Source organism: Equus asinus, chromosome 9, assembly GCF_041296235.1.
Source record: "Equus asinus isolate D_3611 breed Donkey chromosome 9, EquAss-T2T_v2, whole genome shotgun sequence".
NCBI lineage: Eukaryota > Metazoa > Chordata > Mammalia > Perissodactyla > Equidae > Equus > Equus asinus.
In genome coordinates, this window is record NC_091798.1 from 94,399,865 (window position 1) to 94,424,877 (window position 25,013).

General features: G+C 38.3%; 1 protein-coding gene across 5 annotated transcripts in view; it reads right to left on the reverse strand.

Annotated features, from left to right (window-relative positions):
* The window catches only part of TNPO1 (transportin 1), a 91,680-nt gene that overhangs the window by 48,105 nt on the left and 18,562 nt on the right, over positions 1-25,013 (reverse strand). For 3 of the 5 annotated variants that reach the window (XR_011506064.1, XM_044778041.2, XM_044778043.2), the window contains exons 2-4: positions 9,944-10,057; positions 7,221-7,296; positions 2,782-2,931 (exon numbers count right to left, since the gene is read on the reverse strand). Coding sequence is in view for 4 of the 5 variants with exons in the window: in XM_044778041.2 (XP_044633976.1) it covers positions 2,782-2,931; positions 7,221-7,296; positions 9,944-10,057 (340 nt within the window). In the remaining variant the exon portion in view is untranslated. Of the gene's footprint in view, positions 1-2,781; positions 2,932-7,220; positions 7,297-9,943; positions 10,058-10,140; positions 10,310-25,013 lie in introns of those variants that run through there. The other 2 variants (XM_044778042.2, XM_044778044.2) reach the window with 2 other exon arrangements.

Sequence of the window (25,013 nt, forward strand, 5' to 3'; positions counted from 1 at the left end):
GTTGTGCAGTTTAGTTGTGACAGTTAATGGATTACGCAAACACATAAATATGTAACACAAAACTTTTGTGTTAATACAAACAGTAATAACACACAAGTTTTGTGTTAATACTTTTCTCTGCCTTAGTAAATTTAATATAAGTTACATAATGTAATATGCTTGGCGATTACAGATCTTTCAGTATCACAATTAAGTGTATAAACTCTGACAGCAGGCAAATTAAATGTACTCTAAGCTTTAAAATATTAGTCTGTAAAAATGAAAACAAACAAACAAACAAATAAAACCAGTGCTCTCTTCAGGGTTATTTTGAAAAGTCAGTGAGATATGCACACAAAATGCCTGGCATATGGTAAACAGTCAATGATTATTACTGAACAGCAAATTCCACTGTTTGTGTATATAACTTCTCCTTGAATTTTCCACTGCTAGTTTTGAGAAGGTTGCTCCTAATGGTAAAGAGCTAAAAAATGTAAAGAGCAAACCTGCTGGTAGGCATATACTTTCCACTAAAAAAATTAAATTATATGGTAAGGGTCAATGTACCAATACAACCCTGTTAGAATAAAACAGCCTTCTGGGTAAGAGCAAAAAGCAGCAAGACTAATAGCAGGTCTGTTCCTTTTTGCCAAGTACTCTTTCCTGAAGTTAAAACATAAAAGAACTGAGGGAGAGAGGAAGTTCTGGATCTGCCTACAGGAAACCAAGCACGTTTTAAAGCAGTCAGTAACAAAAACTGAATACAAGCTAGAGCCTCACACTAGCAGACCCCTGACAGCCATGACTTCTGTTGGAAGAACATTAAAGAAGTTGACAGACTGACAAATTCAAATTTGCCTGGCCCAAGATAATCTCATCCACTCCTGAAAAATCTTCTAATGCCTAGCATAGTTGCAAAAAATGAAAAATTGGAATTCTCAGTGTACACAACAAAGATGGAAGTGAAAACTGGTGTGCTTGGCAATACCTACTAAAATTTTAAATGTTCAAACAACACATTTTGACCCAGTAATGCCACTTCTATGAATTACTTTCCCACAGGTATATAAACACACATAAAAGAACGCTCACTGAAATAATAAAATTACAAACCAACCATATTATTCTTTAACAGGAGAAACAATTTTATATTCATCTAATGGATTACCACATAGTCACTGAAATGTGGTCCTTCCAAATATACTTCTTTGGCAAGACCCCCCAATACATACTGTTAAGATTTAAAAATTTTAACAAGGCTGGCATAGGGGCCGGCCCCATGGTGAGTAGTTAAATTCGTGTGCTCTGCTGCAGTGGCCCAAGGTTTCGACGGTTCGGAACCTGGATGCAGACATGGCACCACTAGTCCGGCCACGCTGAGGCAGCATCCCACATGCCACAACTAGAAGGACCCACAACTAAAAATACACAACTATGTACCAGGGGGTTCTGGGGAGAAAAAGGAAAAATAAAATCTTAAAAAAAAAAAAAAAAAAAAAAAAAAAGGCTGGCATACACTCACCATTCTTTGTACCAGTGTCACAAGTTGGAAAAACATTAGGAGGGTACACGAGGATCCATCAGAATAACGTAGGGAGCCCCTCTTCTCAAATTACAAATGCCCTCTACCTTCCCCTCCAAAATCATGTTAATAACAGCAGCATTTGATACGTCAATATTTGGAGTAAAGTCAGAGCCTCTACTATTGAAGCAAGAGAAGAACTGGGTACTTTTCAAACCCACCATGAGATAAAACATACAAAAGTAAAGAACTTTTAATGAAAATAATTGACTCATGGAAGTTCTCAATTGACTTCCATTTAAGCAATCTGCCAGATTAACAGCAGCTTTCCAGGTCCTTGTAAAACCCAGCTGCTGAAGCCCCATGGCACACGGAGTGCTGCCTGTCAGCAGGCCCCTCCAGAGCATGCCTGCCCAGCTCCGCTCCACCAGTGGAGGTGTGCATCCCGACAGTTGGTGTGCTTGCTCTCAAACCTATTTATACCTGTGACCATAATGAAACATCTTTTTTTAAAAGTAATTTTACTGGGATTATAATGGTTTATAACATTGTGTAATTTCCGGTGTACATTACTGTTTATCAATTCCTGAATACACTTCATCGTGTTGCCCCCAGTAGTCTAATTTTTATCCATCACCATACACAGATGCCCCTTTGTCCCTTTTGCCCACCCTCCAACCCCCTTCCCCTCTGGTAAGCACTAATCTGTTCTCTTTATCCATGTATTTGTTATTAATGAAGCATCTTAATCCATTGCATAAACTGACACAAAGTCATTCTTCCACTGAAAACTTTAAGTTGAACACCCTGAAAAGATTCAAAAATTGCTGTAATTAAGTGTACACAAGGCAAATATTAAAAACAAGGGGGAAAACAGCAAAAATCTAAGGTCCCCTACTTAAGTTGTTTTACAGAGAAGTTTTTCTTTCCATGTTAAAAGAAAGTGAAACTAGAAATGATACCCTATGTATTACATAAGGAAGACAGAGAATAAGGAACTGAAAGAAAAGGCAGTGGTCCTAAATTAATATCATTCGTTAATGCCCCATTTTAACCACCCTTGATTAACAACTACCAGTGACCCTGGTTTCACTGGATAGGAAAGCTTTTACTGTAATCATTAACATTATTTCAAAAGCATTTATAAGTGGCTAAGAAAATTTCCCCCCTCACAATTCAACATCAAATGGATGATGAAAATTCCTATGGAAATGGTCTGTGATATCCAAGGACAACTCAGTTACAAACAGAATCAGCAAAATCTTAACACAGTAACTTACCTACAGTGGCTCTAATCAGAGGAGAGGAGTCACCAATATTGTTTAAACATTCACTCTTAATAAAGTCTGTCACACCATTCGGGAAGTTCTGAAAATGAGCCTTCACATTATTCTTTAAAATGAGACCACTCAGTGATCTTGTGGGTTCATCTGTAATAAAAAACAATAGTACTGAGCTTTAAAGTAATTTTCATTTCAAAATGTACCAGGAAAGTAACATAAAAATATTTATATTCAAAAATTGATTGCAACATTCCAATAATTTTGCTATAACAAGGAAAAAATATCATAAATAATTATTGAAAGATTAGCCCCATGATTTATAGCTCAGGGTTTCTCAACCTTGGCACTATTGACATTTTGGCCAGAAAATTCTTTGTTGGGGGCTGTCTTCTGCACTGTAAGATGTTCAGCAGGATCAGTGGCCATAGATGCCAGTATCACCTCTCCAGGTTTTGACAAACAAAAATGTTTCCAGATGATGTCAAATGTCGGGGTAGGGGGAGGTCGGTGGCAGAAAAATAGCACCTGGTTGAGAACCACTGATTTAGTTTAAGAGTTAATTTAGTTTATATATGGTCACTGTACTCAAGCTTTATTGGAACCTGATATAAACATCAAATTATAGATCTGAAAGTATTAGTCACTAAAAATATCCTAGTAAAAAAATGAAGTGGACAAAGAACATATGGGATCACCTTTACATACAAATAACTGCCGTTCATTTATATCATGTTTTTCACTTGCCTCTGCGCTAAAAAAAAAAAAAGGGTAAAACAATGTAAAAGCTTCCAGAAGTATTTTAAAAACAGAATTTACTTGAAAAAAGAAATTAATCCATAGACAGTGTTAACAAATTTTCAAGAAGCAATTTAATACTAGCAGAAAACGACGCTTTACCAACAATTGAGCAGTAGTTAACGTCTTCTGGATGCTCGTGAGGCACTAAATGCTGCAGAGTGCTTTCCAAGTAGTCTGCATTTAATCCTCACAACCTCATGAGGCAGGAATTACCACCCACACTGCACAAGTGAAGAAAGAGGACTCTGCCCAAGTCACATGAGGCTACTCAGTGGGGAAGCCAAAATATCACCCTCAGAGTCTTACTCCAGAGCCTACACACAGCATTGCCCTGCTCAGGGCTGGAAGACATGATGAACCGGAGTGCCCGAATGTGCTACGACGGCACTCGTGTTTCACATACCTTATTAAAAAATAAAATACCCCAAGCTCGTTCTAGTTGGTAGTGTGCTCCCAAAGTCTGACCAGCATTGAAATCTTCAAGGGGGAAGCACACGGAGAGCCAAAAAGATAGTTAAGTTTCTTTGCATGTAACCCCCTTCGAGCCATCAAAGCAACACAGCCTAAGAGCCTTTGTCACCATCCCACTTCTTTCCCCTTTCAGTTACAACCAATTCCAATGAGTGACTTAAAATGAAACAAAAACAATTCTAAACTCTCCTGAAAATTTCAAAGTGCCATAAAATACATTAATAGCCAGATAGTTAACTTCCTCAAACAATAAACTTTTGGTCTTAAGTTAACCCTTAATAATTCAGTCATGTGATTTGTTTTACATAGCGTGCGTATTTGTTCAAAGAAACGCACTGTATTGTTTTTACAGTAAAAGTTACAAAATGAAGAGTTTCAATAAATCACAACAGGAGGTAAAATGATTTAAAATTAAAAATACAAAATATTTTATATTAAAATTCTTATTTTAATTAAAATTAAAAATACCCTTTGTCCAAAATCCATTTTAAAAAGCCATCAATTAACCACTTCCTCTTTATAAAAAAGCAAGGTTTTCCTTCACGGGGTCTCAATTTGCTCATCTGTAAAGTGAGGGAATTAGCCGAGCTGACCTCTGAGGTTTCTTCCAGAGCTAAAATTTCACTCCACGATTCACTGTGAACAAATTCACGTGAGGAATGATAAAAAGATGACTAAACAAACATTTTCATTTTAAGATGTTCCTTATGTTTATTCTCTAATATGGATGCCACAACGCTAATAGTTTTCTGATAGAAAACTAGATGTACAGCAAACTTCTACCCAAACAAGTAAACACAAGAAGAAACATCAAGTCTTATACAAACGTAAAGCTCCTACTTTGACCGTGAGAAATCGTGATTAATGAACAAAAGAAATACATTTCAGTCAGGGTCAAGAACACCTGAACAAAATGCTTTCCAATATTTTGTGGTTTTGTAATTAAGGGGTCCTTCTGGAGGCATTTATACCCAACTCTCTTGCTGCTATTTGAATTATGCTTGTTTGCTTTTTAAAATATTTCTGACAAATCCTTATATCCCAAGAAAACTTTAAAAAAAAAGCCTAATATTGTCACAATCTTAATATTTGTAATTTAGGATTGAGGACATGACAGAGTAGACAGCTTGGTAAAAACAAGCTTAAAATGCTCAAGTAAAACAATTACAGTTTAGAAACATTCATTTACTAAAGATTTAAGTTCTTTGAAAACATAGCACTGATTTATTACAAACTACTACGTGGGAAAAAGAAAATTTCGGTACTAAAAAATAATGTATCATAAGCATATTTATCAAACTAGGAATATTTTGCTTGTTTGTTTTGGTGAGGAAGATTGGGCCTGAGCTGACATCTGTTGCCAGTCTTCCTTTCTGCTTGAGGAAGATGGTTGCTGCACTAACATCCGTGGCAGTCTGCCTCTATTTTATGTAGGACACTGCCACAGTGTGGCTTGACTAGCTGTGCAAGGTCCACATCCAGGATCCGAACCTACGAACCCCAGGCTACTGAAGCAGAACTTAATCACTATGCCACCAGGCCGGCCCCAAAACTAGGAATATTAATTGCTGAATTTAAAGACATGCTGAAGGAATTTCTAGTTTCTTAAAACCTAGACCTACAAAGTTTTAAATTACACCCCTCAAGAACAAATTAAAATCCCTAAAATTAACTAGAAAATTATTTGAAAATAATTCAAAATAAATCACTATACTGTGTATGGATTATCAGAATCTGAATAAATACAAGATTAGTGAGATTTTACTAGACACTAAGGCCGTTAATCAGCTAGAGCCTGCAGCTGAAACCTTACAGATGCTCTGGCGTCCTAACACAGGCGTTTTACAGCTGAAAGAGCAAGAGAGGTGGGCTGGCCCCATGGTTAAGTTCTAGCGCTCCATGGTTAAGTTCTAGCGCTCTGCTTTGGCGGTCCAGAGCCTCGATGGTTTGGATCCTGGGCGCGGACATGGCACTGCTCATCAGGCCATGTTGAGGCGGCATCCCACGTGCCACAACCAGAAGGACCTACAACCAGAATATATAACTACATACTGGGGGGCTTTCGGGAAAAGAACGAGGAAAAGAAAAAAAAGAAAAAACCCAAACCCAAGAAGATTGTAAATAGATGTTAGCTCAGGTGCCAATCTTAAAAAAAAAGAAAAAGAGCAAGAGAGGTGAAATGAGCGTCTCAGTCTCAGACTTATTTCCCAACTCCAAGTGCAATGTTGAAGGAACTGCACTAGGCTTCTGCTTTCTGCTAAGCAATGCTTTCATTCAGAGGCCAGGGAGCTGCTCAGTAAGTATCTGAGTGCTCTTTATGTGTCCAGCACTGTTCCAGGAAGGGAATACTCAACTCCACGAAGAACACCCCTAATGCAGGCTCCATGAGGGCAGAGATGCTCATGGACTTTGCCCACTTCTATTGCCCCTGACCTGCGAACTGCCTGGCAAAGAAGCAGTGCTCAATAAATATTCGTGAAATGAATAAATCTGGTGGGACACACTACATGTATTAGAAACAAACGACCACGTCATTTAAAAATCACACTAGTTTTCAGGTTGTAAGTTGTCCTAGAAGAAATTTAAATTTAAAATTGATGTAGAAAAACAGTTAATGAAAAAGTTTCATGTATACTGTTAGTTTTTAAAAAGTTGCAAGAGTCTATGAATAGAATGTTCCTACTTTTCATTAAATTGTGAAATAGTTTATAGCCATACAAAATGCGTAGAATTAATCAAAAGATTAACAGTAATTCTCTCTAGGCAATGGGATTATAAGTGATTTTTCACTTTGGTTATACTAACTTTCAATTGTTTTCTATGAACACACACATATTCACTTAGTAAATCCTGTATTCCAACTGTGTATTAAAAGAAATCAACCTTCAAGACATTCATGTACAAGGACTGAAGCAAAACGCTAAAGCAGACTTTGCAACACTTTTCATTTGAAAAGAATGAGGGAAATTATTATAAAAACACCAAATTAACAACTGAATGCTTATTAAATATCCAAATGCTTCAAGTGGCAGTAACTCATCTCTGCTCACTGCACATCTGTAAAGGAGTTACTGCAAAATGAAATCCTCTGAAAGGAATAACACCCAGCACATTTTAACAGGTCTTAAAGACACTTTTAAGTGGTTATCAACACAAATCCTACTTACCTTCAGATTTTAATTTTGTAAGAACAAAAATCAGGTAGTTGTTAAAATCTGGATACTGATTGAGTTGTTCCAGTTTCTAGAACAAACAGTAGTTAAGGAAACTCCTCAGTGTAATCTAAGGAAGAGATTAAGCATTTTTAATAGAAAGTCAAGAATCCTTTTTGTGCTATTTTTAGGCTTGCATTTTGTTTTTACTAAGAATAAAGTTATCTTACTAAAACCATCAATACACTATTTCAAGAACACACCAGTGGTTATATTAAAACCTCTTAGGAGCTTAATGGCTGAAATATTAAACTTAGTCTTATCAATATATTCAATACAACATAAGCCAAGTTCCACCTTCAGCATGCTCAACACAGCAAAAAACCTTTTAAAAATAGAATTCCTTTCATTTATTCAAACTTTAAAAACTCTAACTAAAAAGGTATTTAAGTACAAAATAATGACAAAAATTTAAAAGCATTCCAAAGACATGAAAACCAGTCTTTCAGAGTTAAAGATTCAGGGAAATTAACTTTATAAAATGGCTTTTTAACTTAAAAAATAAAAGTGTTTTTATTAGACTCGTTTGCTCTTCAGAGTTCAAGAAATTAAAATGCCATTTATGCACAAGTCTATGCATCAAATCTTACTAGACGAAGTCAGTATTATGAAATTACTGCACTGCAATAATTCTACAATTGTTTGCCCTCACTGAGATTGAACATCTCCAGTGACACAAATCTGCAGGTCCTTCATTCTGCTGGCAAGCAACAGGGACAGGATGCTCTCCTATATTTCTCCACACCCTCTTAACCTCTAATATGCTGTTTAACAACACCTCTAATTGTTTTTTATTAGACACAAATATTCAACTGTTTTTACTCAATGGATCTACGTCTTAAAAACTGAAGCCATGATACAAAATCTAGGTACACTGTATTAGCTATTCATTACATACTAGATTAGCCTCAGTGTTCAGTGGTCAGAATGTAAGTTAACTAGCAAAATACATTCTCCAGAAAAATTTCAAAGTCTAACTACCTTCTTCGACCAAGAAAAACCCAGTGATTTCTTTCTTCCTCTAGGGAATGGCCAAGATTAATGGCATGCTGATATGCCAATATATTTTTCATAAATATTTCCTGACAAGGTTTACTTTCTTTTTCTTACACCTTAAGCTATCTACCCATACTATTATAATGGTATTTCATAAAGGGCTCAAGCATATACAAAAACAATAATTAAATACCTTCTTTCCTAAGGAGACACAAAAGAACAAGGTCATCATTAGGCACTTTGAAAATATAAAGCAGTGCGTATTTTTAAATACTGTTGGCCTCTACCTACTGAAATTTAATTTGTTCCTTACGCAGAGGGCATGCTATGCCCCAGGCACAGAGAATCAACTGTAAATTTGATTGCTAGCCCAAGCACAGCGGCAGGCATGTGAAACGTATTCAGTCAATAGTACTGAAACAAGAAATTATGATATATAGCACTGCAGAAGGAATTACGACATGGTTTTGGGTTTGGCTAACTTAAAAATAACTGTGTCACACAGGACCCACAATTCCTCAAACATCAACTCCTAGAGCTATGACAGCACAAAGTAACACAGAGGCAGAGCAGGGTTTCAGATACTAGCTCCAATACAGCCCCAAACTACCGTCCTTTCCTCGGTTACAGCAGTGTTCAAACCAAAGGGCTTAAAAAAATCCAAGCAGACATACATTCTCCCCTCCATTTTTAAATGAGCAGTATTCTGTTAACCAAGAAGCTAAGTACTTAATCACCCACTGAATGTTTGGAGTTACAGCAGCGCAATACTCATTCCAAACTGTTTTACCAGACGTTCTCATGAAACTGTATAACCTCAACTTTATAGTGTTTTAGATTTAAATAAGCCCACGTTACACAACAAGAGCGAGTGGGCTTACCAAATTTCACGTTAAGTGATTTGGCTGCTTCTTAACAATAAAAATCAAGACGGTTTTCTGCAAAAACACACCAATTTTTTAAAGAATTAACTTTTTCGGTATTAAAACAGATAAAAAGTGGATTTGTTTCCTGAACTAGATCCAGTAAGAACTCTCCATTTGTGCCCACTTTAGGGCACGACAGAGCACGCAGAGCAGAGGGTGTGCAGCTTCTCTCAACTCTCCTGTCCCTAAAACCGGAGCGGGGTACCCTGCACCGGCCTCGGGCGACACTCGGGTAATAGAGCATGTCCCTAAAACCGGAGCGGGGTACCCTGCACCGGCTGCCTCGGGCGACACTCGGGTAATAGAGCAGACAGTCCCGAGCCCAAGCTCTAAGCAGGCCGTCTCACGTGGGGGCCAGGGAGCCCGCAACAGGTGCCGGCCCGGGCAGCCCGCGGAGGCCGGGACCCCCGCTCTGGGCCCGCAGCCCTCTCGGGCCGCGCCTGGCAGAGCCCCAGGCCGCCGGGCGCCGGTTCAAACCCCGCGCCGGCTCCGCCCGCGGCCCGGCCCGGCCCGGCCCAGGCTCCCTCGCACGCAGGCCGCCGGCCCCGCGCCGCCCCCAGCCCGGCTCGGCCGGCGGGACGGGGCGCGGGTCGCGATCGCGGCGGGACGCGGCGCGGCGCACATGTCGCGATCGCCGCGCGGGCGGCGGCCGGAACCCGGGCCCAGGCCGCGTGCGCGGGCGGGGGAGGGGAGCGGGGGAGGGGCGGCCGGGCCGGGCCGGGGCGGGCGGCCCGGGCGGCGGCGGCGGAAGGATACTTGTTGTACGGTCCTCTGGATGGTGGTGTCCGGAGACTGGGACTCCTTGAGCAGCTGCAGGATCTGCTGGAGCCCCTGCTCGTCGGGTTTCCACTCGTACTCCATCTTGGTTTGCTGCAGAGAAAGCAACAGGAAGACGCGCCGCGTTACTCGGCGCAGGCCGCCGCGCCGCCGCCCCGCCCTGCCCCGCCGCCGACCTGCCTGCGAGCCCGAGGCGCGGGTCGAGGCCGGACGGTCCGAGCGGCCGCCGTCTGCTGCTGCGCCCAGCCCGGACCGAGCGACTGAGTCACCGCGAATTTGCAATCTGGCCCGGGGCCGCGCCGGGAGCCCCCTGGGTCCTAGTGCCGCGCAGATCGCTCCACCCACCCCACCTCCGCGCCGGCGGAGCCGACCCGCTTAAGGAGGGCTCGTCAAAGCTCGGGCCTTACCACCCCCCGCGAAACACTGCGGAGACCTCATTGCGGCTATTCGTCGTTTTCAGTTAGCGTGGGGAATTACGAAGAATGACTGAAATAGGGAAAAGAGCCTGATAACTCTCCTGACAGCTCAACAATACTTAGAATAAAAATGTTTACATTTCAATTTGATATATAAAGCACTAAATACTAATATTTAGTCTAAAATATTAAGCATGCATTGCAATCACAATCCATACCTCGATAAACACTAAATGTTGCATTTACATTTGCAGAACTTGATTGAAAAAAATACATTCTTTCATAAACTTCAACTTTTGGACTCAAGTGAAATAAATTCTATCTGAAATAACCACATTTCACAACTAAAGGTTTGAGACTGAAGGAAAAGCAAGAAAAATAATGCAATTTTACAATTAAATAGTGTTTAACTCTATAGAAGTGCTTTCACATGCATTTTCTCCTTTGATTCTCACTCCAGCCTGGGAGGTAGTATTTGCCCCCTTGTGGCAATTATAGCAAAAAGATCTGAGCAAATCACCTCAGTTAATTAGTGAAGATTGGAAGAATATAGGTTTCTTAAGATACTACGAGTTGCATCTGCTACAATCAATTGAAACTAGTATATCAATGACAAGTTTCATTAAAAACTAAATACTTAAAGGAAAACAAAACCTAAGTATCAAGCTTGAATTATTTGTAAAAACTAAACTAGGCTTGCTAAAGAAGAGGATTCTTCTTTATGAATATGGTTGTACTACGCCAGGATGGTCTGACAGCTGAAATTAGTTCCTCACTAGTAGAGGCTAAAAAAAATTACTGCACCTCTCCAGTTAGCATTGGTTTTTTTTACCTTTTCCTCTCTCCTTCTTCACCCTTATTTTCTGATTAATATCCTGTAATCTGGATTTGCTCACCACCTTCTACAGACTTTCTAAACAACCCAACGAACCATTAATTAAAACAAATAAAAACCCAAATAACAAAAACCACAATCATCTGAACATAATGTCTATCAATAATATTGTAGTGTTTTTATTCCAGTCTTCATTCTGTGTTTATATGTACATTATATTGTATAATGAGATTGTCCTGTTTCTTGCCCAACTTCATATATCATTAAATATTAAAACTATTAAAAAAGTCTCCCATTGTATTGCTGTGCTATAATTTTAATAAACTTGTAACTGACATATACATAAACCTGTACAAATCATAAGCATACAATTAGATGGATTTTTACAAAATGAACATACACCTGCATAACCAACACCCATATCAATTATAGATCATTATGACTACCAAGGTTTCTCCTGTCCCATTCTGTCATCAACCCACCCCAAAGTAATCCTATCATTATAATTTCTATCAATATAGATCTCTCCGCCTTCCTCTTTTTCTTTTTACTTCAATTACTTTACTTCCAATGTTCTTTTTAAAAATTACCCAAACTATACTATTATAACAAATCAAACAACATGGTTGTACAAGGAAAGTTAATTCGATCCTACCTCCAAGCTTACCTCCCTAAGAGAATCAGTTTCAACAGTTTGATATGAATCCTTCGACACCTTTCTCGATTCTGAACCAGACACATAGTTCTGATTTGTTTGTTTTTTTAGATCACACTACATACTACACTCTAACTTTACAACTTTTTAACACACCACATAGTATGGTCATCACTCCAGGCCAGCACATAGAGATTTAACTCCCTCCCTAACAGATGCACGCTGGTCTTTACAATGGAAGAACATAATCCGCTCAGCCATTTCCTGACTGGCTTCCAGGTTGCTTCTACTTCTTTGCCACTGCGAACACCACGGCAGAAAAAATTCTTGTACTAATGTCTCTACACAGTAGTGGGAACCCAGTGAGATTATTAGGCCAAAAGAATGTGTATTTAAAAATTTCTAACAGTTATATTACTTTTCAAAAACAGTTATGTAACTCATACCAACAATATGAACGTTTCCCAGATCTCCAAGAGCACACTAATTTTTGTGAATCTAATGGACAAAAACGTAATTTCTCTTGATACTGGGCAGGTGTGTGTTTCCGGGGACCTTAGTTATGAGTTGGAGCGGCTACCATGCACATCCCATCTGTGGGAGTGACATCTGGACAGCCTACATAACTCTTTGGCTGCCCTTCTGAACCAGAAACTAAAGCCAGGGGCCAACAGCAGCTAAGGCATCTTCGTCATATCCATCCTAAAAATGGCTGCCCCATAATACTATTACCATGCTTCCTTCTTGATCGCTGCATTCAAATAAATACAATTACTTTTCTTTCAAACACTTAGTCTTAAGAACATTTAATTTGATGAGATATGGAGAACTGAGATAAATGGCTCCCTCACACCTTACTCAAGTTATCTGGAACAAAAAGCTCTCAAAAATATTGATTGGTAACTAGCTGGTAAGAGATCTTAGGCCACGTTGAACTTCCATACCACAATTTTGTTACTGTGGTAAAATACACACAACATAAAACTTAGCATTTTAACCGTTCTAAGTGTACAGTTCGGCGGCATTAAGTACATTCTCATTGTTGTGCAACCATCACCACCTCTATCTCCAGAACTCACCACATTTTAATAGCCGTTAAAATTAGGAAAAATATTATCCCAGGGTAGCCAGAGAGATTACATGGTTATTCAGATAATGTGTGAAGTACTTCAGGCGAACCAAGCACACCAGAATTTTATGAGGTAGAAACTGTTTACTTAAACAGTAAATTACATCTATATTAAATAGAAGATCAAGATTAATATTGGGTTTTCTTAAAACAATTACTATTCTTTTTGCATGCTGAAGACTCAGATCTAAATGTTTCAAAAAAGGCAAGTAGTACTCAAAGTTTTTCTCTTTTAGAATACACAAATCATGCTGATTGGTCCATGGCATTCACCACTTCAATACGCCAAGACAGTTGTTTGAACTATTGAGATAGAGATGGCACCAGAATAAAAAGTAGTATGCAAGAGGTAAGTTACTGTAAGATACCATTTTGGGCTTTCAGAAGACTAAAACTCACCAAGAGCGCCAAACTATGAAGAACTTAAATTTCCATCACCAATATGAATTCACTACGGTGGAGGATGATGTGAGGCAAAGAAGCCAGACTGGTTGGAAAAGAGTGAAAATATTTAGTTTCTTCCCTGCAGGAAGGGCTGTAAATTTAGCTTAAAAAGCAGACAGGAGATCTGCACTCAAGTAACCTAAGTTTATATCCTAGTTCTTCCACTTAGCAGCTGTGAAAACTCGGGCAAGTTAATCAATCTCTCTGAGCCTCGGCTTCCCAACTGTAAGATGAGAATATACGAACTCTGTAACAGAATTATAGGTTCCTGCCTGGTATACATATGATTTGAAATACAGTCGTTTTAATTGTTCCATCAGTGGTTTTCTACAGCCTACAAGACAAAATCTCACTTCCTTCCACGGACAAGGCTCTGGTCCATCACCTCCAGGGACAGCTTTCTTTCCTAAGATTCAACCCCCCACTTCATGCCCAGCAGTACCAAGTGCACCTCCGCTACCGCTGAGCCTCTGAGCAGGGATTTCCTGTCTAGAAGGCCCTCTGCAGACCTGACCATGTGGCAAACTCCTTCTCACTCTTCAGAGCTATGCTCATCTACTCAGTTCCAAATATTCACTGAGAGTCTTCCTTGGCACTACGAATGATATTGATGTTGGATACTATTTGTCTTCTGTGACATTATTCCAGGACCTCCCCACAAGACTTAGGTGTTTCTTTCATTCCAGATCTATAGTTGACAGCAATTTCCGTTCTAGAAACTGTCATACTGTATTGTAACTATTTCCAGGCCTGTCTTAACGATAGACCACATGTTCCTGGAGAGCAGGGTCTTTCTGCCCTCTTTGCCTGGCAGAGTCTGATTCAATAAATATTTGTTGAATAAATACTACTGTTGCTGCCATTAACTTAACTGAATGAATATTAAGTTGAGCAACTCCCACGTGCTCAGAGAGCAGGGAAGATTCAAAGGTAAGTAAAACTCCGCTCTTGCCCCTAGTAAGTCCTCACCTGGTGAGAGAGGCAGACGTGCTGTCTACGAACGCAGTACGAATGACGTGCAATGGGAACAGAGAAGAAAGCGAACGGGAAAGGGAGAAGAGTGTTCCCCTCAGCTGATTCAGAGCTTTTCTTTTCCTCTAATCTCAGTTAAATTCAAACAAATATTTACACGTATCCACCCATATGGTGAATGACTACGAATGTGATAATGTGATAAATGCTGCCATCAGTGACACGACTTCCCCAAATGGTGAACAACTCTTGGTAGAGTTCCAGACAAAACCAGGTACAATCTTCCTTCAATAATACAGTTTTATTCCTGGAAAACTCAACATTTAATTAAAGTCCTACAAAAAATTCCATGTGTATATGTAAAACTGAGTCAGGCTCTAGGCTTTGACAGCTATAAACTGATTTCTTTCACCTATGTGACCATCCGGTGGGACATTCAAAAGTCATTCAGGACTTCAGATAATTCTTAGTGGTGAACATCTAGCACTCCTCAGCCCCACTCACTAAATGGAAGAGCACTTGCCAATTATTACGACACCTCCAGGGAGCAGGACTGTCTCCACGGAGACAGACCGTGGTAGGAAAGCACAGAGGCTGTAGGGACACTATGCTGACCCACTTAGGAGGTCAGAAAACGCATTCCTTGAGTAGTGACTTTTAAACTGAGATCTAATAGGAATTTCCAAAAAATGGAAGTGAGAGGAAGGCAGGGGTTAGAGGACCTCTGAGACCATGGCAGGATGTCTGGAGTCTGACCTAAGGCTGATTGAACGCTTGTGAAGGAGGCTATACTTAAACTGATAAAAGATATGATCAAATAAAAATACGGAAAAGTTACTCCTCCTAGGAAGGAGAAATGGGGAAAGAGAAGTTCACCTTCTCCTGTTCAGTTTTTTATGTTAATTTTCACAATAAGCATAATATTTTTATAATAAAAATGTTTTAAAAGCCCCCAGGCCACACTGTGGGAAATCACCGGGGGGCGGGGCAGGAAGAGCCACAGCAGGCCTAAGTGTCCAGTGAGCGCTTACAGCGGCATTCCAGTTTGTTAGGGGGAGGCTGTCAGGGTTCACGGAAAGCCAAAACACTACCAAAATTTCTAGTACTTAAATATTAAAGACTTGCACACACCTATTATTCTATCAATAATATTGATAGCTAATATATTTTGAGTACTAGGCCATGTCCTAAGCACTTAGATGTGTTAACTGATTCATTCCTCATAACTCTGTCATGTGTTAACTACATTTTACAGATAAGTGAATTGAGGCACAGAGAAGTTAAGCTACTTGCCCAGTTACTCAGACAGTAAATGACAGAGCCATGTTTCAAACCCAGCTAATCTGGCTCCAGAGCACAGTCTCTAGGCCCCTGATATACTGACTTTCTAACATAAACATCAATTTCTGTTTACTGGGAAACTAATCATAAATAAAACCATTTGTAAACTAAAGAAATAACATGTATTTGATACCTTTATAATGAGGTAAGTAAAAATCATATTTCCTTACTGTAAAAATTGTAACAGATCTATAAAAGCAGTATGTAAACAGTGTAACAATATAATGAAAATAAGATATTTCAATAGCACTGAGGAAATAAGTTCAAAACATTCTAAGTCTAATCTTCATGACATTCCTTTCTTGTAAGTAGGTGGCAAGTATTATCTTCATTTGACAAGAAGATAAATCAAAATACAGCTTAAGTAATTTGCTGAATCATTTGCTGAATGTGAATCAGATCTGTAGACTTACAAACTAAATGTCTCTTATACTGGTTTTTTACAAAAAGATGCTATGATGAACAAGGAAGATAAAAAACTAGAGCTATCCAAAGGGCTAAAAAAGAGCACGTTATTTTTTAAAAAGATATTTAATAAAACTTTTATGAGAAATTGAACCAAAGTTCAGGTTTGAAGGGAAAGTCTAAAGGCAACTGATTATGATTAACTTCTAAAAAATGAGGTTTTTTTAAAGTCAAAGAATCAAAACATGGACAGACTTGTTAAATTATAGCTATCAGTGGAACTAGAAAGTCCTTTAAGGGATTCTATAAAGTAATCAGAGGTCAAGGATCAAGAAAGAAGACAGGAAAAAGCAAAACCACCTGTTGAGCCCAACCTACTTGAGGAGACAAGCTCAACTAGATGGGAGGGCAGAGACCACGGCACGTGGAGCCGTGATATTATACTGTGCTGGTACACAGCAGGCTTTAAATCACCCTGGACTCACTAACGAGAGTGGGCACTCTAGTTCACCACCTGGAAGAGTTATGCTAAGAGGTTAAAATTACAGTCCTCTGGCATTACAACTTATTGTCATCTAAGAGCTGAAAGATTAACAGGAAGAAAAAGAAAATGGAAAAGACAGTACTAAGGAAAATTTAGACAAATGTATTCTTAGAGTGCCCTTTCAAGAAGCCCTTTGAAGATGACCAGCTATGTGACTCAAATGCTAAAGTTTACAAACATCAAAAAAAAAAAAAAAAGGCTAGTATCAAAGTGAGTAGGTGATGAGAAGGGAGAAGGAAAACTCAACCCAATCTCCAACCAGGTATTTCCTGTATACTCCAGCTCATTTAATAGTCACAACAGCACTAGAAGGTAGACATTAACTCCACGTTCTGGTAACTGAGTCCAGCAGGTTGCCTGGCCACGTGTAGCAGATTAGGTTTTCAAAACCAAATCTGTGCGATTCCAGTCTGGACTGTGCCTTGTAGTAGTAACAGCAAGCCCGTCATCCTTATGGAGCACTTCTATGTGCCAGTTATCAAGCTAAGTGCTTTAATTCCATGAGTAGGTACTATTATTATCCCATTTCACAGAAGAGGAACAGGCTTAAGAGAAGTCCAGCAATGTGTCCAAGGTCAGAGAGAGAGTAACAAAGGCAGGACTCAAGCCCAGATGCACCTGACTCCAGACCCTGTGCAATGAACTATGCTGCCATCTTATTTTCATTCTGCCACCTCCATGAACACGTGACTAACCCTTAAGAGAGCTCTGGGTAGACTTCTTGTGTATACTTCTCTTTTCCTTCGTATTCCATGCATCACCAAGAATTCAACAGCTCTCTTGATGAGTGTCTACTTTGTTCAGTTCAGGTGCGATAACTGTGCTTTGCTTTTCAGAGTTTAAACTTTTCCCTTTTTTTGGTGAGGAAGATTGTTGCTGAGCTAACATCTGTGCCAATCTTCCTCTATCTTGTATGTGGGACACCACCACAGCATGGCTTGATGAGAGGTGTGTAGGTCCACACCCAGGATCCAAACCTGCAAACCCCGGGCCGCTGAAGCGGAGCACATGAACTTAACGACTACGCCACCGGGTTGGCACCATAAACTTTTCATTTTCAGTCAAAGTAAAAGATTGAGGGGGTAATACTTCCCATATATTTAACTTCTGGTTACATCATTTTCATCATCAAAACACCAATTTTCTGTTGATTTCTACAACAGATTTAACTATCACAACTGGTTTCACTCTCCATGTATGTTAAGCTACTTAAACCACTAGTTCTCAACTCTGCACATTATACTCACTGGGAACTTTAAAAAAATATGATGCCTGTTCCCTGTACCCCTACTGACTCCACACAGGGGTGGGTCTAGGCACCTGGGCATGGGCAGCTTCAAACAACTCCCAGGGGTTTCTAATATACTGCCAATCGAGAATCATTATATTAATCCAATAAATCTGCTCCCAGCAATTTTCATTCCCTTCTTACTCTAATGAGCAGTAGTGTTCTAATTTAACTAGAAATGAGAGAAAATAGGAGAAAGAGAAATAGAATATGGACCATACTGACTAATATGGAAACATTACTAACCACTAGAAAAATGTCTTTGATGAAAACTAAAACACAAGAACATACTGTTTAAAGTCACACATTTGCCTGTGTCCGGCTAGCTCAGTTGGTAGAGCATGAGACTCCTAAAGTCACATCATAATTTGCACTACTTGGTAAGGACTGCACGTGTTAGAAGCTATTAAGTGCAATGTTCATTTACTTTGTAGTTTACCAGTGACAGAGGATGGGTAAGGAGTTGCACTTAAGTTCCTAGAAATGGAAATTTGGGAAAAGTCAAGATGGGGGGAACAAACTAAGTTGTCATGTAAATTAAGTATGTTAACTAAACTATAAGTAAAATATACTAGACAATTATGCCCCTTGATTGGCCAAATATGATTTAAATTCATAAATCAACTTATCTTGCCAATGATAACCACATCCTTCTTCAAATGGCAATATTAAGTCATTCATAAAACTGAAAGTAAACCCTTCTAAATAATAAGCCCACACGTGAAAATACGAACATACACAATAAACACATCAGGCCTCCAACTCTCCTAGCCTTGTAAATTCAATAATGGGCTTTACTAGGGGTCTTCCCATCACTACATTCAATTGACCATTGCCAGTGAAAATGTCAACCTTACTCCAGCAGTCTTCGTTTCTCTGATATCAACTAGAAAAAAATGTTCTTTCCAAGTCTTCTCTAAGTATGATAACATAATTGTAAATTCGAGGTCAGAATGTTGACTGATCACTGCCAAGTGGTTTCAGGTAAATACAATGCTTAATAATTTTCAAAGTACTTCCATATGCTATCTCATTTAATTTTCAAAACTATACTGTGCGTTGAAGAAACAGCTTCAGTGATGTTCAGTAGTTTGCCAAAAGTCACTCAGCTAGTAAACATTAAAGAGTTAGTTTCGGCGGTCGAAAACTTCCCAAACTGGAGGGGAGGAATGAACAATCAGATTCATGAGGCCAAAGGACCCTAAGTAGGCTGAAATCAAAAAGAGCTATAAGACATTATAATTAAATTGTCAAAAGTCAAAGACAGAGAGAATTTTTAAAGCAGCAAGAGAAAAGCGACTTGTCACAAACAAGGGAGCCCCCATAAGACTGTGAGCAGATTTCTCTACAAAAACTTTGCAGGCCAGGAGAAAGCAGAATGATATATTCAAAATATTGAAAGAAAAAACTGACAACCAAGAATGCTATACCCAGCAAAGCTGTCCTTCAGAAATGAAGGAGAGAGAAAGACATTTCTGAACAAACAGAAGCTGAGGGATTTCATCATCACTAGACCTGCCTTACAAGAAATGATAAAGGGCATTCCTCAAGCTGAAATAAAAGAATGCTAATTAACATTGCAAAAACATATAAATGCGTAAAACTCACTGGCAACAGTAAATATATAGTAAGACACTGATTCTCCAATATTGTAATGCTGCTGTGTAACTCACTTATAACTCGAGTTTAAAAACGAATGTATTAAAAATAACCACAGCTACAATACTTTGTTATTGGATAAACAATATAAAAAGATGTAAATTATATATGGATAACCTAAAATGTGATGGAGGGAGAAGTATAAAGCTTCTGTATGTTATTGAAGTTATCAGCCTAAAATAGGATGTTATAAATATTTTATGTAAGCCTCATCATGGTAAGCACAAAGGAAAAATCCATAGTAAATACATAAAGGTTATGATAACGGAGTCAAAGCAAACCACTACAAAAAGTCACCAAATCACAAAAGAAGACAGCAAGACAGGAAGAAAGGAACAAAGAAGCTACAAAACAGTCAGAAAACAACTATCAAAACGGCAACAGTACATCCTTACCTATCAATAACTAGTTTAAATGTAAACGGATTAAATTCTCCCATCAAAAAACAGAGAATGGCTGAATGGATATAAAAATAAGATCCTACGATAAGCTGTCTATAAGAGACTCACTTTATCTTTAAGGAAACACACAGATTGAGAGTGCAGGGGTGGAAAAAAATATTTCAAGCAAATGGTAATCAAAAGGAAGCAGGGGTAGCTATCCTTATGTCAGACCAAATAGACTTTAAGCTAAAAATGGTCTAAAGAGACAACAAAGTTCACTATATAATGATAAAGGGGTCAATCCATCAAAAAGATGTAGCATTTTAAGTATTTATGCACCCAACACTGGAACACCTAAATATATAAAACAAATATTAACAGAACTAAAAGGAGAAATAAAACAATACAATAATACTTGGGGATTTTAATACCCCACTCTCAACAATGGATATAGATCATCCAGATAGAGAATCCATATGCAAACAGTGGACTTGAACAACACTATAGAGCAAATGGATCTAACACACAGGTACAGAACATTCCAACCGACAGCAGCAGAATAAACATTCTTCTCAAGTGCACATGGAACATTTTCTAGGATAGATCATATGCTGGCAACAAAATAAGTCTCAACAAATTCAAGATAAGAAACTATACCAAGTATCTTTTCTGATCACAATGGTATGAAACTGGAAACCAGTAACAAGACGAAAGCTGGAAAAGTCACAAATACATGGAAATTAACACACAGAAATAACAAAGATTAGAGCAGAAATAAATGAAATAGGGAATAGGAAAACAATAGAAAAGATCAATAAAACCAAGAGTTGGTTCTTTGAAAAGATAAACAAAATTGGCAAACCTTTAGCTAGACTAATCAAGAAAAAAAGAGAAAACCCAAATAAAATTATAAATAAAAGAGACATTGTAATTGATACCACAGAAACACAAAGCATCATAAGAGACTATTATGAGCAATTACACACCAACAGATTGGACAACCTAGAAGAAATGGAAATCCCTAAAAACAGAGAAGCTACCAAAATTGAATCATGAAGAAAAAGAAAATCTGAACAGATCAATAACAAGTAAGGAGAAAGAATCAGATTGAATGCCAACAAAGAAAAGCTCAGGACCACGTGGTTTCACTGGTGAATACTACCCAACATTTAAAGAAGGATTAACATCAGTTCTTCTCAAACTCTTTCAAGTAACTGAAGAGGAGGGAACACTCCCAAACTCATTTTACAAGGCCAGCATTTCCCTGATACCAAAGCCAAATAAAGACACTAGAAGAAAACTACAGGCCAATATCCCTGACGAATATAGATGCAAAAATTCTCAACAAATTACTAGCAAACTGAATTCAATAGCACATTAAAACAATCAGACACCATGATCAAACGCAATTAACCCCTGGGATGTAAGGATGATTCAGCACACACAAATCAATCAATGTGATATATCACATTAATAGAATGAAAGACAAAAATCATATGACCATCTCAATAGATGCAGAAAAAGGATTGACAAAATTCAATACCCATTCATGGCAAAAACTCTCAACAAATTTAGTATAGAAGGAATATACCTCAACATAATAAAGGCTATATATGACGAGCCCACCAGCAGAATCATACTCAATGATGAAAGGTTGAACGCTTTTCCTCTAAGATCAGGAAAAGAGAACAAGAGTGCCCATTCTCACCACTCCTATTCGACGCAGTACTGGAAGTCCTCACAGAGCAATCAGCTAAGAAAAAAGAAATAAAAGGCATCCAAAGCAGAAAGGAAGAAGTAAAACTGTCTCTGTTTGCAGATAATAGAATGTTATACATAGAAAATTCTTAAGAGTCCAAAAAACACAAGCAATGAATTAAGTTGCAGGATACCAAATCAACATACAAGAATCAGCTGCATTTTTATATACTAACAATGATTAATTTGAAAAAGAAATAAAGGAAACAATCCCATTTATAATAGCATCAAGAAGAATAAAATACTTAGGAATAAGTTGAACCAAGGAGATGAAAGATCTGTACACTGAAAACTGTAAGACATTGATGAAAGAAATTGAAGAAAACAAATGGAAAGATATCCCATGTTCCTGTGTTTGAAGAATATCATTAAAATGTCCATACTACCCAAAGCCATACTGAGATAACACAATCCGTATCAAGATTCCGATGGTATTTTTTACAGAAATAGAAAAACACAATCCAAAAATTCGTATGGAACCACAGAAGATCCAGAATAGCCAAAGCAATACTGCAAAAGAAAAACAAAGCTAGAAGTGTCACATTTCCTGATTTCAAACTATATTACAGAGCTATAGCAATCAAAACTGTATGGTACTGGCATAAAAACAAACACAGAGACCAATGGGACAATTGAGAGCCCAGAAATAAACCCATGCATGCTCAGTCAAGTAATATCTGACACGGAAGCTAAGTCTACTTAATGCAGAAAAGACAGTGGTGCTAAACACTGGATATTCACAGGTAAAAGAATGAAACTGGACCTGTATCTTATGCCATTCAAAAATTAGCTCAAAATGGATTAAAGACTTGAACGTAAGACCTGAAACGAAAAAACTCCTAAGAAGCTTGGAAAAAGTTCCTTGACATTGGCCTTGGCAATGATTTCATAGATAGGGCACCAAAAACACAAGAAATGAAAGCAAAAATAAACAAGCGGGACTACATCAAACTAAAAAGCTTTTGCAGAGCAAAGGAAACCAACAAAACGAAAAGACAACTTATGGAATGGGAAAAACGTATCTGGTAAGGGGTTAATATCCAAAATATATAAGAAACTCATATAACTCAACAGCAAAAACACAAATAGTCTGATTACAAAATGGGCAAAGGACCTAAAAAGACACTTTTCCAAAGAAGATATTCAAATGGCCATCAAGTACCTGAAAAGGTGGTCAACATCACTAATCATCAGGGAAATGCAAACTGAAACCACAATGAGATATCACCTCAAACCTGTCAGAATGACTATTACCAAAAAGGAGAGAGTTAAGAAGTCCTGGCGAGGATGTGGAGAAAGGGAACCCTTGTGCATCGTTGGTGGGAATGCAAACCTGTATAGCCACTATGGAAAACAGTATGGAGGTTCCTCAAAAAATTAAAAATAGAGCTACTATATGATCCAGCAATTCCACTTCTGGGTATATATTACAAGGCAATAAAATCACTATCTTGAAGAGATATCTGCACCCCCATCCACGTTCACTGCAGCATTATTACAGTAGCCAAGACATGGAAACAGTCCACGTGTCCACTGATGGATGCATGAGTGAAAAAAATGTACACACACACAGGAATACTGTTTAGCCATAAAAAGAAGGAAATCCTGACATTTGTGACAACATGGATGAACCTTGAGGGAATTATGCTAAGTGAAATAAATCAAGAAAGACAAACATTGTATGATGTCACTTATATGAGGAAGGAAAAAACCTCCAAACTCATAGAACCAAAACCAGACTGGCGGTGGTGGGGGGTAGAGATGGGTGAAGGTGCTCAAAGGGTACAGACATCCAGTTATAAGATGAATACATCCTGGGGATGTAATGTACACCATGGGGACTATAGTTAACAACACAGTACTGAAAGTTGCTAAGAGAATAAATCTTAAAAGTTCTCACCAAAAATTTTTTTTAAAAATTGTAACTATGTGAGGTGATGGATGTGTTAACTAACCTTACTGTGGTAATCATTTCACAATATATACATATATTGAATCATTATGTTGTATATCTTAACCTTATACAATGTTATATGTCAATTATATCCCTATGAAGCTGAAAAATTTTTTTAAATAAATTTAAAAAAAGAGTTGGGTTGGAACATATGTCCTTCTATTCCTGGTCTAAAGTTTCCTCTACTCCAAACTACTTCTTTACTTCACAGTTCATAAAATCGGTTAAGTATCATCCATTAAAAGAGTAGCTTGTCTTAAAGTAACATTGTTCTACACTGATTATTGACTTGCCGGTTTAGGTGTGAACATATATGTAAGATGGAGACAAATCTGTAATGTGCCCTAGCAAGGTTATGACAGCTCTTGGCAAAATACTGGTATTGAATGATTAAAAATACATCTGCACCAAGCAAGCTGCACTTACTATATTTAAGGTGCTGATAAAAAGGGATATGATGTAAATAGCCAAATATTTTCCTGTGTAACACGTCTGAAATTATAAAGTAAGTCAATAATAGGTATAAATCAATACTTTATAATCTACTTTACATGTTTACAAAGTGAGACATGCCTGTACAGTTGACAGGAAGCTAAGCTGATAGTTTTTTGACAAGTTACACAGCACATGGGGATACCATTGCAGATCATTTTGGTAACTACAAGTATACTGTTTCACTGCAGTTAGATTGCTCTTAAAGTTCTAACAGGGCCCTAGCAATCGCTCATTCATGTCCAAAACTATCCTTGACTGCTAAAGTGCAATGTGTTGATTCAATATTTCACATTTCCAGGTGCAAACTGAAAAAGGAATATAGCACTGTGTTCACTGGCAAGGGCTGAATTGGAAAAGGGTCAGAGAGTTTAGACAATAAAATAGAAAGGTGATAAATGGTAAGCAGTTACTAGCTTTTATCTAATCTTTCCTTTGTTTATTGAAATCGCATTCACATTGAAATTACAATAGAGGCAAATGTCATTCAGATTTCAGTTGTGGGAAGACAGACCCAGCATAAAAAAACTTAAAAAAAAAATCAGTTTTTACAATTTTAGCTCCTGAGCTGAATGCCGTTCTATGCTATTTACTGCTGGCAACCAGGATGACAGAGCAGAGGAAGCATGGCTTCGGAGTCACATATACACGGGTTCAATCCCAGTTCTTTCAATTGTCTTTTTTTAGGAAAGTCATCTAGCTTTCTGAGCTTCAGTTTCATCATCTGTGAAATGGGGTTGACGAGAAGACTAAACAAGAATGTCAAGTGCTGCA